The sequence below is a fragment of the Haliotis rufescens genome, unplaced genomic scaffold (genome assembly GCF_023055435.1).
Source record: "Haliotis rufescens isolate VD_foot unplaced genomic scaffold, xgHalRufe1.0.p SCAF_84, whole genome shotgun sequence".
Lineage (NCBI taxonomy): Eukaryota > Metazoa > Mollusca > Gastropoda > Lepetellida > Haliotidae > Haliotis > Haliotis rufescens.
The window spans coordinates 141257-155013 of NW_025964377.1; the positions used below are offsets into that span (position 1 = coordinate 141257).

The window sequence follows — 13757 nt, forward strand, 5'->3', positions numbered from 1 at the left end:
GACTTTTCTGACATCAGCCACCACAGGACACACAACTTGTCCCCTATTAAGATTCCGAAGACGTAATGTCTTCACATATTATACAATGGAACTGTAGAGGATTCCGAAACAATTTTAGTGATTTAACTCAAGATTACACTCCATCAGCTTTATGTTGCAAGAAACATACCTAACATCTACAGATACATTTGATTTCAGACATTATGATTCCCACCATTGCTTCTCTCCTCCTGTTGAGAGGGCTACTGGAGGATCTTCTATTTTGGTGCGTCTGAGCACCATTCATAGCCCTGTTCCGCTCAATACCCCTCTTTAGGCAGTTGCAGTCCTTGTTATGCTGCATATTGTTTTTACTATGTGTTCACTCTGTATTCCACCATCATCATCTTTACGTCAGTGAGATCTTCATGCCCTTTATGACCAACTCCCTCAACCCTGCATTATTATGGGAGATTTTAATGGCCATACTCCACTTTGGGGCAGCAATATAACCAATAGAAGGAGGATTGAGGAACTCAAGGAACAAACTTGAGGTTTTTTTCTCAAATAATGATTTATGTATTTTTAATGATGGCTCTAACCCATGCAACTATGCAGTATGCAACTGGCTCATACTCTTCTCTGGATTTATCTGCTGCAGATGCCAATCTGTTTAATGAATTGGAAAGGTCAGTCCACAATGACCTTTATGGAAGTGGCCACTTTCCTACTGTAATTACAACCATAAATCCAACAGATGCTCCACCATCATCATCAAGATGGAATTTTACAAATACAATATGCTCTGAAAGATTACGGCCTTAATTAAGTCTAAATGGTAATGACCCTATTCACTTTTTCACTAATTAAACATAATAGCTGATGAATTTATCCCAAAGTCCTCTACGGTTCCACATTTCCATAAACCATGGTTTTAACATGGACTGCAAACTTGGCAAAAGTATGTTAATTCACGAATACCTATTTCAAAGGTTTGGTATGGTTAAGAAAGTTAAAGGAAAGGGTCCAACTCCAGTGTTTGCCATCTGAAGGAGGGTGACATTCGTCTAATAGATAAATTTAATATTGCTAATACATTAGGTGAAACAATAGCTCAATCTGTTTAATGAATTGGAAAGGTCAGTCAACAATGACCTTTATGGAAGTGGCCACTTTCCTACTGTAATTACAACCATAAATCCAACATATGACCAACTCCCTCAACCCTGCATTATTATAGGGGAGTTTTTAATGGCCATACTCCACTTTGGGGCAGCAATATAACCAATAGAAGGAGGATTGAGGAACTCAAGGAACAAACTTGAGGATTTTTCTCAAATAATGATTTATGTATTTTTAATGATGGCTCTAACCCATGCAACTATGCAGTATGCAACTGGCTCATACTTTTCTCTGGATTTATCTGCTGCAGATGCCAATCTGTTTAATGAATTGGAAAGGTCAGTCAACAATGACCTTTATGGAAGTGGCCACTTTTCTTTTGTAATTACAACCATAAATCCAACAGATGCTCCACCATCATCATCAAAATGGAATTTTACAAAGGCCGATTGGTCTTTATTTCATACAATAGGCTCTGAAAGATTACGGCCTTAATTATGTGTAAATGGTAATGACCCTATTCACTTTTTTTCTTTTTGACTAATTAAACATAACAGCTGATGAATGTATCCCAAAGTCCTCTACGGTTCCTCATTTCCATAAACCATGGTTTTAACATGGACTGCAAACTTGCTAGAAAGGATAGGAAGAAGGCAGAAGAATATCTTCATCACCATTCAACAGTTCATAACTTAAATCAATTTATAATTTCAAACGCCAAATCTAGTCGCTCATTAAAGAAAAATAAACGACAGTCATGGCAAAAGTATGTTAATTCACGAACACCTATTTCAAAGGTTTCGTATGGTTAAGAAAGTTAAAGGAAAGGGTCCAACTCCAGTGTTTGCAATCTGAAGGAGGGTGACATTCGTCTAACAGATACATGTGATATTGCTAATACATTAGGTGAAACAATAGCTCAACATTCCTCATCATCCAATCCTCTACCTGACTTTCAGAAATTTAAGTAACAGCAAGATAAAAAGAAGCTTAATTTTAATTCAGATAATGGTGAGGATTATAATGAAGTATTTTCCATTAATGAGCTCCATACCGCCCTTGGGCAAGCTCATGATACAGCTGCAGGGCCAGATAATATTCCTTATCAACTCCTTAAACATTTATCCGAATCGTGTTTAGAAACAATGCCTAAAATCTTTGACAATATTTGGACTTCTGATAATTTTCCATCATTATGTCGAAATGCTACTGTCATTCCTATACCTATGCTGGTCGAGATCATAACGATCTCTCCAATTACAGGCCAATATCCGTTACCAGCTGCGTCTGTAAGACTATGGAACGTATGATAAATAATCGTTTAGTTTGGTACTTGGAAACCAACAATCCCATTACTAATATTCAATGTGTTTTCGTAGTGCCATCGATCATTTAGTACGTTTACTACATTTAGTACGTTGCGAGATCCCGCATGGAAGTATGGTATTTTAAAAGATCGAGAGGATTTTGTTTAAGGGTCCGTTTGCCTCTATTTTTATCTCAATGTTTGTATAAAATAGACAATTTCAAATTCGTGTGGGTTCAACCTTGTCTGACAATTGCGTTCAGGATCAGGGTGTCCCACAAAGCAGTATCTTGTCTGTAACATTGTTTAGCGTAAAGATGAGCAGTTTATCAAAGGTTTTAAACGATACACTTGATGGATCCTTATTTGTGGAATATTTCAATATTTCTGGTAGTGATAAAAATATGCATGCGAGTGGAAGGCAGCTACAATTGTCCCTAAATAAAATCCAAAAATGGCCTCTTGAAAATGGTTTAAAATTTTCAAAAGCCAAGACCAACTGCATTCATGTTTGTAGGAAATATAAGCAGCATAAGGACCCTGATCTTGTTTTGGATGGTGCTCCTCTCAATGTTGTTAAAGAGGCCAAGTTTCTTGGTATTATTTATGACCATTACTTGACCTTTCTGCCACACATAAATTCTTTAAAGACTAAAGGCTCTCGATTTAATAAAAGAAGTTTCAAATGGTAAGTTGGGAGGAGATAAGAAAATCCCCCCCAACTGTACAGAGCCCTCGTCCGCTTTTAACTTGATTCGGGCGATATTAACAGCACTAGAATACATTAGTAAGCAATCAAAGCATAAACAATGTGTTATACTTTCCGACTCTCTGTCCTGTCTTCAGGCAATAACAAATCAATCGACCAAACATTCACTTTTAATCGAAATTCCTGAATTGTACAATGAACTTGCTCTGGCCAATACGACATCGTTTTTTCCTGGTTACCAAGTCATGTTGGCATCATAGGTAACACAATGGCTGATGCTGCAGCTAAAGCAGCGCTCAACAAATCTGTGACTCCACTTCTTAGTCCATGCACTGATTACAAGCCTGTGACTGGATCGTATATCCGAGATCTGATGCAAAAGAAGTGGGACACCTAAGTAAGTATAAATAAATTACATGACATTAAACCAAATATCGGTTACATCTACTCGGGTTGTCAGTCCAGATATGAAGAGGTCATTTTAAGACGATGTCGTATTGGCCATTCTCGCTACACAAATGAGTTTTTGTTAAAAAAGTGAGGATCCTCAGTTCTGCATCCCTTGTGATGTCCTGCTTGACTGTGTTGATTTTTCCACCACAAGGGATAAATATTTCAAGGTTTTATCGCTGAAGGATCGTTTTAATACTGTTGGTTCTCATTTAATTATTAGCTTTATAAAAGAAAAAAACTGTTTAATGAATGTTGTAAATTTGTTTTGTATAAAATAAATTACTTTCAAGCACTAGTGGAATAAATCAATATCTGTGATTGATCGTGGCTGTATCCTCAAAGGGGGTTAAAGTAGTGTAAAATTATTGTCCCATGGAGGGTATCGTAAGTCCATATTATTCAAAGTATGTAATTCCAACTACAGTTTAAATCGTAGACTATATGTTCTTTTTAATTTGGATAAAATTGTCAATAATCGCCAACACCTGAAGGCAAGATAATAAATCCGTCTGGAGTCCATGCAGGAAGCTAAAGTACTGTTAGTCCCCATGGTCCCAAGTATAGTGATCAGTTGCTGGCGATCTTATAGCCCGTTATTATAATGCATGTCATGTATTATGCTAATGTTTTTATGAGTGAGTGAGTTGGGTTTAACGCCACTTTTAACATTATTCCAGTTATATCGCGGCGTGTCAGTTAAACCTTGATAGTCACGATATGGCTAAAATACTGCCGATGTGACTTAAATTTTTAACTCACTCACTCATGTATTTCTTCTCCAACCAGTAGATCCGTAAGCATTCCAGTTAACATTTTCAACTCCTTGGGGAGTATGCAAACCAAGCTGCCGACTGGCGTTTTCATATCGCCCTCACATATTGGGTATCCATTCTCTGGTGGGTGAACAGAGGCACATTTAAACTGAGCCACTTACCCAGGATGACACTATACGTTTTGACATTTGTGTTTCAGGTGCATGAACATGTTGTGTTTCCATAATTTGGTCATCCTCTACCGTGTGAGTGGGATTATGAGTGTAAAGGGCGAACTAGGGATATCAACAACAATGTCAAGACCACTATTTTGGTGATATATTTTTTCAAAAACGTATTCGTCTTAACATGAGGATAAGTTAGAACAGTCCGTCTGTTAGCCCTGCAATGTCTTTTGTGTTAATATCGCCCTAAACCTTAAAAGTATTTGGACACGCCCGCTAACGGACTCCTGTTTCCTGTTTGCCTGATAATGGCTTAGGTGGGGCTTGTGTTAGTATTTTTTAGTATTTCGGTTTAATGGAGGTATGTGTATACAGGCTGACACAGTCTGCATGTCTGTTTACGCTAATACTTCAATACGTGCAACAAACATTGAAGTCAATTATTAAATTGCCCAAGCTGTGCATAATCAATTTTGTATTCACTGATTTGTGATAGACTATACATCGAATTATTTTTACCATTCATTGACATTACGAATTCATTTGAATACCACTGATAACATATCATCTAAAGATGCGAAGAAACCTATCAAACTTGGGGTGGATACATGGTTGATATTAGAGAGCCAATAGCCACCATTGTTCTCCTTACCCTCATCGACGCTAGTGCTAATCGACTTGGCCTGACACTTTAATCTGTACAACCTGAAATCCCTGAGCCAGGGCTGTCGTATACATCTCGTATACATCTTTCAGCATGGCAATTAAGAAATGGACGCTCAACATCCGTCGCCTGTTAGCAGCTTGCTTGGTATTCGGACAGCTGGTAGATTCTATAAGCTTCACGAACATTGGCGTCAAGTTATGTCAATACAAGTGTATACAGTATGGCTGTCGTGGTATTCGATACAACATTGAGAATCTAACTTGTCACCTATCAGAAATGGACTCAGAAGTGTTTATGAAAGAGACAGGACACTACATTGGATCTACGCGTCTTTCAAATGTAAGATTTGTACACAATGCCTACAATCATCTGCTTCTCGTAAAAAGAAAAGTGCATAGCTGTATCACTGCACCATATATATGAAAGTGAAGTGAAGGTCTTACGATAAACCATTTTCATATCTATCATGTTCCATGGGCTCATACAGTTTTCTTTTTTGCTGCCATTCACTACTGGAAAAAGACTGCTATCTGACTACTATTGCGCTTGTCAATTCAAAGGAGCTTCATTGTGGATATTTTAAGTAAGACGTCGGTTCGAATCCTGTTTTGTCCTCATCAAGTTTAGGGGTCATGGGTGGCTCAGTCGTCTAAGGCGCCACAATTCGCTGTTGCGTCCCTTGGGTTCAAATCATTTGCATATCTCTGAACTGCCCTTTGGTCAGTCACGTCAACTGAACTATAATTCAAGCAGTGTCAGACCAAATTTATTTTCTGGTTTAACATAAAAAAATGATAGTCAACATTACACCGTGTTATTACTTACTAAAATTACTTAATCCCGAATGTCCCCTAACATCTGTTTTCAGGTCCGAGCAGGCGTCTGTGCATTCAACACTTGTCAAGGGAGCAGATGCCTGGAGACTCGTGCTGGAACGACTGCCTGTGTCAAAGGTACTTACGCCGCAAGAGGCGACTTTTTTAGTTGTAAGAGGCAACTGACGGGATCGGGAGGTAAGGCTGCCTGATTTGGTTGATGCACGTCATCGTATCTCATTTGCGTAGATCGCTGCCCATGATGTCTATCACTTCATTGTCTGTTCCATTTACAGACCACCATCAAATGGCTGGAATATTGCTGAGTGCGGCATTAAACAACAAAGAAACAATCAAAGTTACTTACCGACATTTATTGTTAAAGATACATTAGTAGCAGGTGAAAAGTGAACCCTAAACATTGTGTCATGTCTGCATGTCATTTTCCAGGGGGACATAATCAAGCACAACGACAGACAACTGTTATCACCACTCTCATCGATGCCTGCACCGTTGGAGACCTGCCTCAAGTCAAATACATATTGTCTCAAGATATTGCAAACATCAATAAAAGAGGGAAGAATGGTATGACACCAGCGATGATAGCGGCAGAGAAAGGACACAGAAAGACACTTGAATTACTTGTGAAGAAAGGTGCTGATCTGTGTCTATTGGATGATGATAACAACAGTATCTTACATGTGGCCTGTAAAGAGGGAAACGTGGAGATAGTGAAGTATATCCACTCACAGAACATCATTGACATTGAAAGTAGAGGGGACTACGGGAATACACCGGTGATGTTTGCTGCACTATTTGGAAAGATGGAAGTGTTGTTTTTTCTTGTGAAAATAGGAGCTGATCTATCAAAATTAAATGAGGACGGTGAGAATATCCTCCATCTTTCCAGTCGAGGAGGAGATGTAGAGATAGTGAATTATGTCCTCACACACAAGATTGTCGATATAAACAGTAGAACGTACGCGTTGAAGACACCATTAATGCTGGCAGCGATGTCAGGGACGAGTAAAGTGTTTCAGTTATTGATAGAGAGAGGAGCTGATATCGCACAATCACATGACAGTACGAAACTCCTTGAATATGCCTGCAAAGGTGGAGATGTTGATATAGTGAAGTGTGTCCTCAACCTAGCCAAGGTGGACATCAACTGTGATTTGTCGGGTGGGGCCACACCATTGCTGTATGTAGCACTCTTGGGGCACACTGAAGTGTTTAAATTACTGGTAAGGAAAGGAGCCGATGTGACAAAGGTAGATGATTACAAGGAAAATATCCTTCATCGTTCCTGTGAAAAAGGAAATTTGGAGATCGTGAGATATATCCTCACAAAAAACATTGTGGACTTAAACAGTAAAGAAGATGAAGGTATGACAGCGGTGTTACTTGCAGCACAATCGGGGACAAGAGATGTGTTTGACTTACTGACGGAGAGAGGAGCTGATCTGTCAGTTGTAAATACTAACGGTGAAAACATTCTTCATTTGGCCTGTGACGGAGAAGATAAAGAGATAGTGAAGCATGTCCTCAAACAAAACGTTGTGGACATCAACAGTAAACAAGGTGAAGAGATGACAGCGGTGTTACTTGCAGCAAAATCGGGGACAAGAGAAGTGTTTGACTTACTGACGGAGAGAGGAGCTGATCTGTCTGTTGTAAACATTTATGATGAAAATATTCTTCATTTGGCCTGTGACGGAGAAGATATAGAGATAGTGAAGCATGTCCTCAAACAAAACGTTGTGGACATAAACAGTAAACAAGGTGAAGGGATGACAGCGGTGTTACTTGCAGCAAAACTGGGGACAAGAGAAGTGTTTGACTTACTGACGGAGAGAGGAGCTGATCTGTCTGTTGTAAATACTAACGGTGAAAACATTCTTCATTTGGCCTGTGACGGAAAAGATATAGAGATAGTGATGCATGTCCTCAAACAAAACGTTGTGGACATCAAGAGTAAACAAGGTGAAGGGATGACAGCGGTGTTACTTGCAGCAAAACTGGGGACAAGAGAAGTGTTTGACTTACTGACGGAGAGAGGAGCTGATCTGTCAGTTGTAAATACTAACGGTGAAAACATTCTTCATTTGGCCTGTGACGGAGAAGATATAGAGATAGTGAAGCATGTCCTCAAACAAAACGTTGTGGACATCAACAGTAAACAAGGTGAAGGGATGACAGCGGTGTTACTTGCAGCAAAACTGGGGACAAGAGAAGTGTTTGACTTACTGACGGAGAGAGGAGCTGATCTGTCTGTTGTAAACATTTATGATGAAAATATTCTTCATTTGGCCTGTGACGGAGAAGATATAGAGATAGTGAAGCATGTCCTCAAACAAAACGTTGTGGACATAAACAGTAAACAAGGTGAAGGGATGACAGCGGTGTTACTTGCAGCAAAACTGGGGACAAGAGAAGTGTTTGACTTACTGACGGAGAGAGGAGCTGATCTGTCAGTTGTAAATACTAACGGTGAAAACATTCTTCATTTGGCCGGTGACGGAGAAGATATAGAGTTAGTGAAGCATGTCCTCAAACAAAACGTTGTGGACATCAACAGTAAACAAGGTGAAGGGATGACAGCGGTGTTACTTGCAGCAAAACTGGGGATAAGAGAAGTGTTTGACTTACTGACGGAGAGAGGAGCTGATCTGTCAGTTGTAAATACTAACGGTGAAAACATTCTTCATTTGGCCTGTGACGGAGAAGATATAGAGATAGTGAAGTATGTCCTCACGCAAAACATTGTGGACATAAACAGTAAACAAAATGGAGGGATGACAGCGGTGTTACTTGCAGCACAATCGGGGACAAGAGGTGTGTTTGACTTACTGACGGAGAGAGGAGCTGATATGTCAGTAGTAAATACTGATGGGGAAAATGTCCTTCATTTGGCCTGTCGAGAAGGAAATAAGGACATTGTGAAATGTGTGTTGTCACATGCCATGGTAGATATAACTGCAATAAATAAGAAGGGATTGAATGCGGCCATGATAGCTAGGAAACACGGTTACTTATCAATAACAAATCTAATGTCACAAGTCTCTCAAGTGAAGTAATATCGCAATAACAATTATCATAAATAATACACAATTGGCATGCTCTTAATTCGAATGCACTGTGGTTCATTGTTGCATAGAAAAAAATAAATATTATTTGCCTCTACACTGACAATATGTTAGATATTGTTCAAAGTACTGTCATAGCGACTGATTTACGACAACCAATGTCTGGAGAACATTTAATTTAAAAGGCTAATTACCCTGTAGCCATGACATGTGCATGTCTCCATAATAGTTAGGGCCCTTAGGGGGATTTTGGGGCTGTTTGGTGCAGATTCTTGCAAAAGCACCAAATTTGGTACAGATCTTGGTTATACCATACTAATTCGATTTCTGCCGGGCCCCAAGAAGGGCGAGGTCCGGGGCCGCCATTTTGGCTAAAAACAAAATGGCCGCCACTAGGATTGGCGGTCGATCATATATCAATAACTATTTGGCCTAGAATCACATGTAATACCACTTTTTAGGGGTATTTTGGGTCAAGGAAACCGATTCTGATATAATTTCAATGATTTGAGGTCAATGTCAATCACAAAGGTCCATTAAAGGTCATCAAGGGTCAAAACCTTGTAATGCGGAGCTATTGGATATTTTGGATCACATTTCCATCCAAAATGAATTGAAATTTGTTAAAACTTGTTGACCTGTTTGATGTAACAGTGCTCATTGAATTTCTGCCAAGCGCCAAGAAGGGCCAAATTCAAAATGGTGCCACTCGGATCAGGGTCGATCAAACCAATAAGCTTGTTGCACTAGACACACAGAATGTCATGGATCCAGCCGTCGCCACCTCACTGGCACACATGCACGAAACAGGTCAAGTGCTTCATGCAACATATGTCTCGGAAAGGCTGGAAGAAACTTCAGTACCTGTGTTCGATATCATCAAGCGAAACAGCATGTTAACATTTGCCAACCGGCCTGATCTCAAGAAAACAGGCAAGCGAGATAACAGCACGCAGAAGCAAAACATGGCCCTAGTCACACAGCTTTTTCTGTCACTGCAGTCGCGACCCGATGCCGATATCCGGGAATTCTTTCAGTTTGAAAATCAGCGAGAACCACCAAGCTTGGCAGATCGAGGATCACTAAGATCTGGAACAAAGTCAGATATTCTTCAATGTATCAATGTACCAACTGGCCGTGCAGATGCTGTCAAACAAGCAACGGTTGCTGTCCTTGATATGGCCGCAGTGATTCATCTAGTTCGTCCAACAAGAGCAAAGACGTTTAATGAGTATGTGTCATTCCACATCATTCCGTTCTTGAAGTCACAAGTTAACGGTACTAGTGTCCAACGCATTGATGCTGTATGGGATACATATCCAGAGGACAATAACCTGAAAGGTCTCACACAACAGCGACGTGGAAACGGCCCACGAACGAGAATTGGTGATGGCAAGACTCCAGTCCCAAAGCGGGATTGGAATAGCGGTTTCCTGAAAAATGTTGCGAACAAAAAGGAATTGTTCTCTTTCATCAGCAGAGAGATATGAAAGAGTGATGACATGGCCGGAGTAAATCTCATCACAACCCACTTTGAAACTGTCCTCACGAACACGAGCGACTCCGATATCACCGGACTAACGCCATGCAACCATTCCGAGGCCGACACGCGAATCATATTACATCTCATGCATGCTGCTCAACAGGGGCACAAAATCGCTTTTGTGCGCACCGTTGACAGTGACATCGTCGTCCTCACCCTCAGATTCTTCGCCACCCTTGGTTTCTCAGAGCTCTGGGTTGGATTTGGAAGTGGAAAAAACTACCGTGACATTCCTATCCACCAGATCTCATCAGATCTAGGTATGTCTGCGTCCCTGGCATTACCACTGTTTCACAGCCTTACAGGATGTGATACCACATCACAATTCCTTGGATGTGGTAAGAAAACTGCATGGGCAGCCTGGAACAGCTGTCCAGAGCTGACCCAAACATTATTGGCTCTGGCAGCTGAACCTACGCTATTCAGTCTCGAGTCAGCACACATGAAGGTCATTGAACCGTCTTGATGTATAGCAAGGGATGTGGAGCTGCTCGGGTTAATGACGCCAGGCATACACTATTCACCAGTGGGACAAAAATCCCTAGAAAGTCTGCCACCGACCCAAGCCGCTCTATTACAACATGTTAAACGAGCACTTCTACAAGCATGCTTCTACTGGAGCCAGGCCAATCTGGCACAGCAGGATATCCCTGACTTCAGCGAATGGGGATGGCACAAGACTGATGGCAACTCATGGCATCCGCTGTGGACGACACTGAGTGATGCGTCAAATGCACGTGCAATCCTTTTACATTGCGGCTGCATAAAGGCATGCGCCGGACGATGTAAATGCTACCGTGCTGGAGTACGATGCACATCTCTTTGTAAATGCGAGGGAGGTTGCAATAATAATGTCGAGGGAAGTGACTAAACATAAGAGACAGATAAAAAAATAGGTTAATTCTCACCATTAAATGTATACAATGTACTCTGATAGTGTAATGTCTGAGAACTTAGTGTAATGTCTGATAAAAGGTTGTTAATAAACAAGTTGTTTATATCATTCTTTGTTTTGAAATTTCGTTGGGATATCGTTTAAAATGACTGATTTGTTTTCATGTACTGAATCTCACCCGGAAATGATCCTAAAATTGCCTCAAAATTGACCTTGAGGGATGGCCTTGCCCTTAAATCAGTGAAATAATACCAGAATTGAATTCACTGACCTCAATAACCTATAAAAAGTGGTATCACATATGAATCTAGGCCTTCTAGTTTTTGACCTATGACTGACCCTGATCCGGATGGCGGCCATTTTGGATTTAGCCAATATGGCCGCCCTTCATAACTCCCGCCATAAATACAAATGGCATTGTTACATCGACAGCTCGATAAATTTTAGTTCATTTTAAAGGGTAATGTGATCCAAAATGTCCCCTAAGCTCCCCATTACTAGGTTTTGACCCTGGTTGACCTTTAAGAAACCTTGGTGATTGACCTTGACCTCGAATCATTGAAATAATATCATAATTGGATTCCCTGACCCAAAATACCCCTAAAAAGTGGTATTACATGTGATTCTAGGCCGATTAGTAATTGACCAATGATCGACCGCCAATCATGGTGGCGGCCATTTTGTTTTTAGCCAAAATAGCGGCCCCGGACCTCGCCCTTCGTGGGGCCCGGCAGATATCGAATTAGTATGGTATAACCAACATCTGTACCAAATTTGGTGCTTTTGCAAGAATCTGCACCAAAATATCCCTAAGGGCCCCAACTATAACGTAATTGTCATTATGTATTAGGCGCTAATCCCCGTTGTTAATCCTCACCAACGTTTCATTGTATATTGACTGGCAGCCAATCTAGGCTACTATATCACTTCCCGTTAATTACTGTTATTTATACTATGACATTTATTGCCTTAACTGTTCATCCCCTGAGCTGTGTCGGTTCGTCACCCCCAGAAGTCCCATGTCCAGAGAAACATCATTGTCTGTCCATGGTTGTTCATTAGTATATATGTGTTACTATTACACGGTGTCATTCAAGCTTGGTATTCCGAGTGCAGGGGTAGGGACGACCTCGAGGAGGATGTGCCGCTCGTAGGAAACGTCCTGATGTATGACTGAGCTGGAAGGTCCGCTCATTGCTGTGTTTCTGTTGTCAGAGCAGGTATTCCGCTAATTGTGCAATTGTTGTTTATTGTTTACATGTTGTGCGTAAAGCGTTCCGGGACAGTGATGATGATTTTGTCCTTTACTCCCCCAAGAGCTCATTCCCCGTCAAAATGCGCGTTGACAAAACTATGAATAATATCAGGTAACTTTAACTCATAAAATTTATAAATATGGTCACCTTATGTACTCTCCCGGAAATGAAGGGAATATTAAAAGAGATGATTACAGAAATACAAAGATGTATCCAGTGAGGGTAGTAATAGTGGACGGACCTAATGTAATGAGACAATCAACAGATTGGCAGTGTCTTCAGATGATGCAAACAACCAAGAAAGGAAACAGGGTTATGTAGTCAAAAACATAAGTTTGTAATGACTTGATTAATATTTGGTGATGCCCCTACGATTGATCAAACACTCGTTTATACGCCGCAGCATTTGCGAAGCAATGTGCCAAATGAGACAGGGAGTATTCGCCATTCCCCATGCAGCGCCTGGCCCTGTTCTGCTTACTTAACCGTCGGCCTTTGACGTTGGCATATACGTCTCCCGACAATGTCCTAAATCTGCTCTATGTGGGAAAGATCATGGCTGGCCATTGTATTCTGATGATGTGTTGTACAGGAGGTTGTGGGCGCGAACATTATCGTCTTGAAGTATAAAACGCGGACCAGCATTAAGCACAAAGGGCACCAAGAGTGGCCCCAGTATAATGCCTCGAAAGTATCGTCAAGTAAACCTTCCATGAACAATATGCAGTGGGATTCTGACAGCCAAAGTGATCCTGACCCATATCATTAGAAACCGACCCCAAAATCTGCCATGTTCTCTTGAGTGGACATTCCTAACACAACCCCTAGGACAGCTCCAGACACGCCCCCGCCAATCTTGATAGTCGAGAGTGAATCTGGATTCATCTGGAAGCCGTTAAAAGTTGGTTGTTACCCTGTCTGGCGCTCGACATTAAGGGGCTAAAACAAGGACTGTTCGGCTCGGAGTCAGTATACTGTGTCTGAGTGAG

General features: G+C 40.9%; 1 protein-coding gene across 1 annotated transcript; it reads left to right on the top strand.

The window, feature by feature from the left end:
• The first annotated feature begins 570 nt into the window (after positions 1-570).
• Positions 571-10564, top strand: LOC125377256 (ankyrin-2-like). Its single transcript, XM_048390137.1, has 5 exons — positions 571-668; positions 4542-4587; positions 6042-6126; positions 6439-8823; positions 9729-10564. Exons 1-5 carry the CDS (start codon positions 571-573, stop codon positions 10562-10564), a joined length of 3450 nt encoding a protein of 1149 aa, XP_048246094.1.
• The last annotated feature ends 3193 nt before the right edge of the window (positions 10565-13757 follow it).

Excerpts from the sequence above, each read along its gene's own strand:
- LOC125377256 (XM_048390137.1), top strand. The coding sequence starts at position 571 with ATGGCTCTAACCCATGCAACTATGCAGTATGCAACTGGCTCATACTCT. Across the intron at positions 4,588-6,041 it reads ATTTGGTCATCCTCTACCGT|GTCCGAGCAGGCGTCTGTGC; the intron begins GTGAGTGGGATT and ends ATCTGTTTTCAG. Across the intron at positions 6,127-6,438 it reads AACGACTGCCTGTGTCAAAG|GGGGACATAATCAAGCACAA; the intron begins GTACTTACGCCG and ends GTCATTTTCCAG.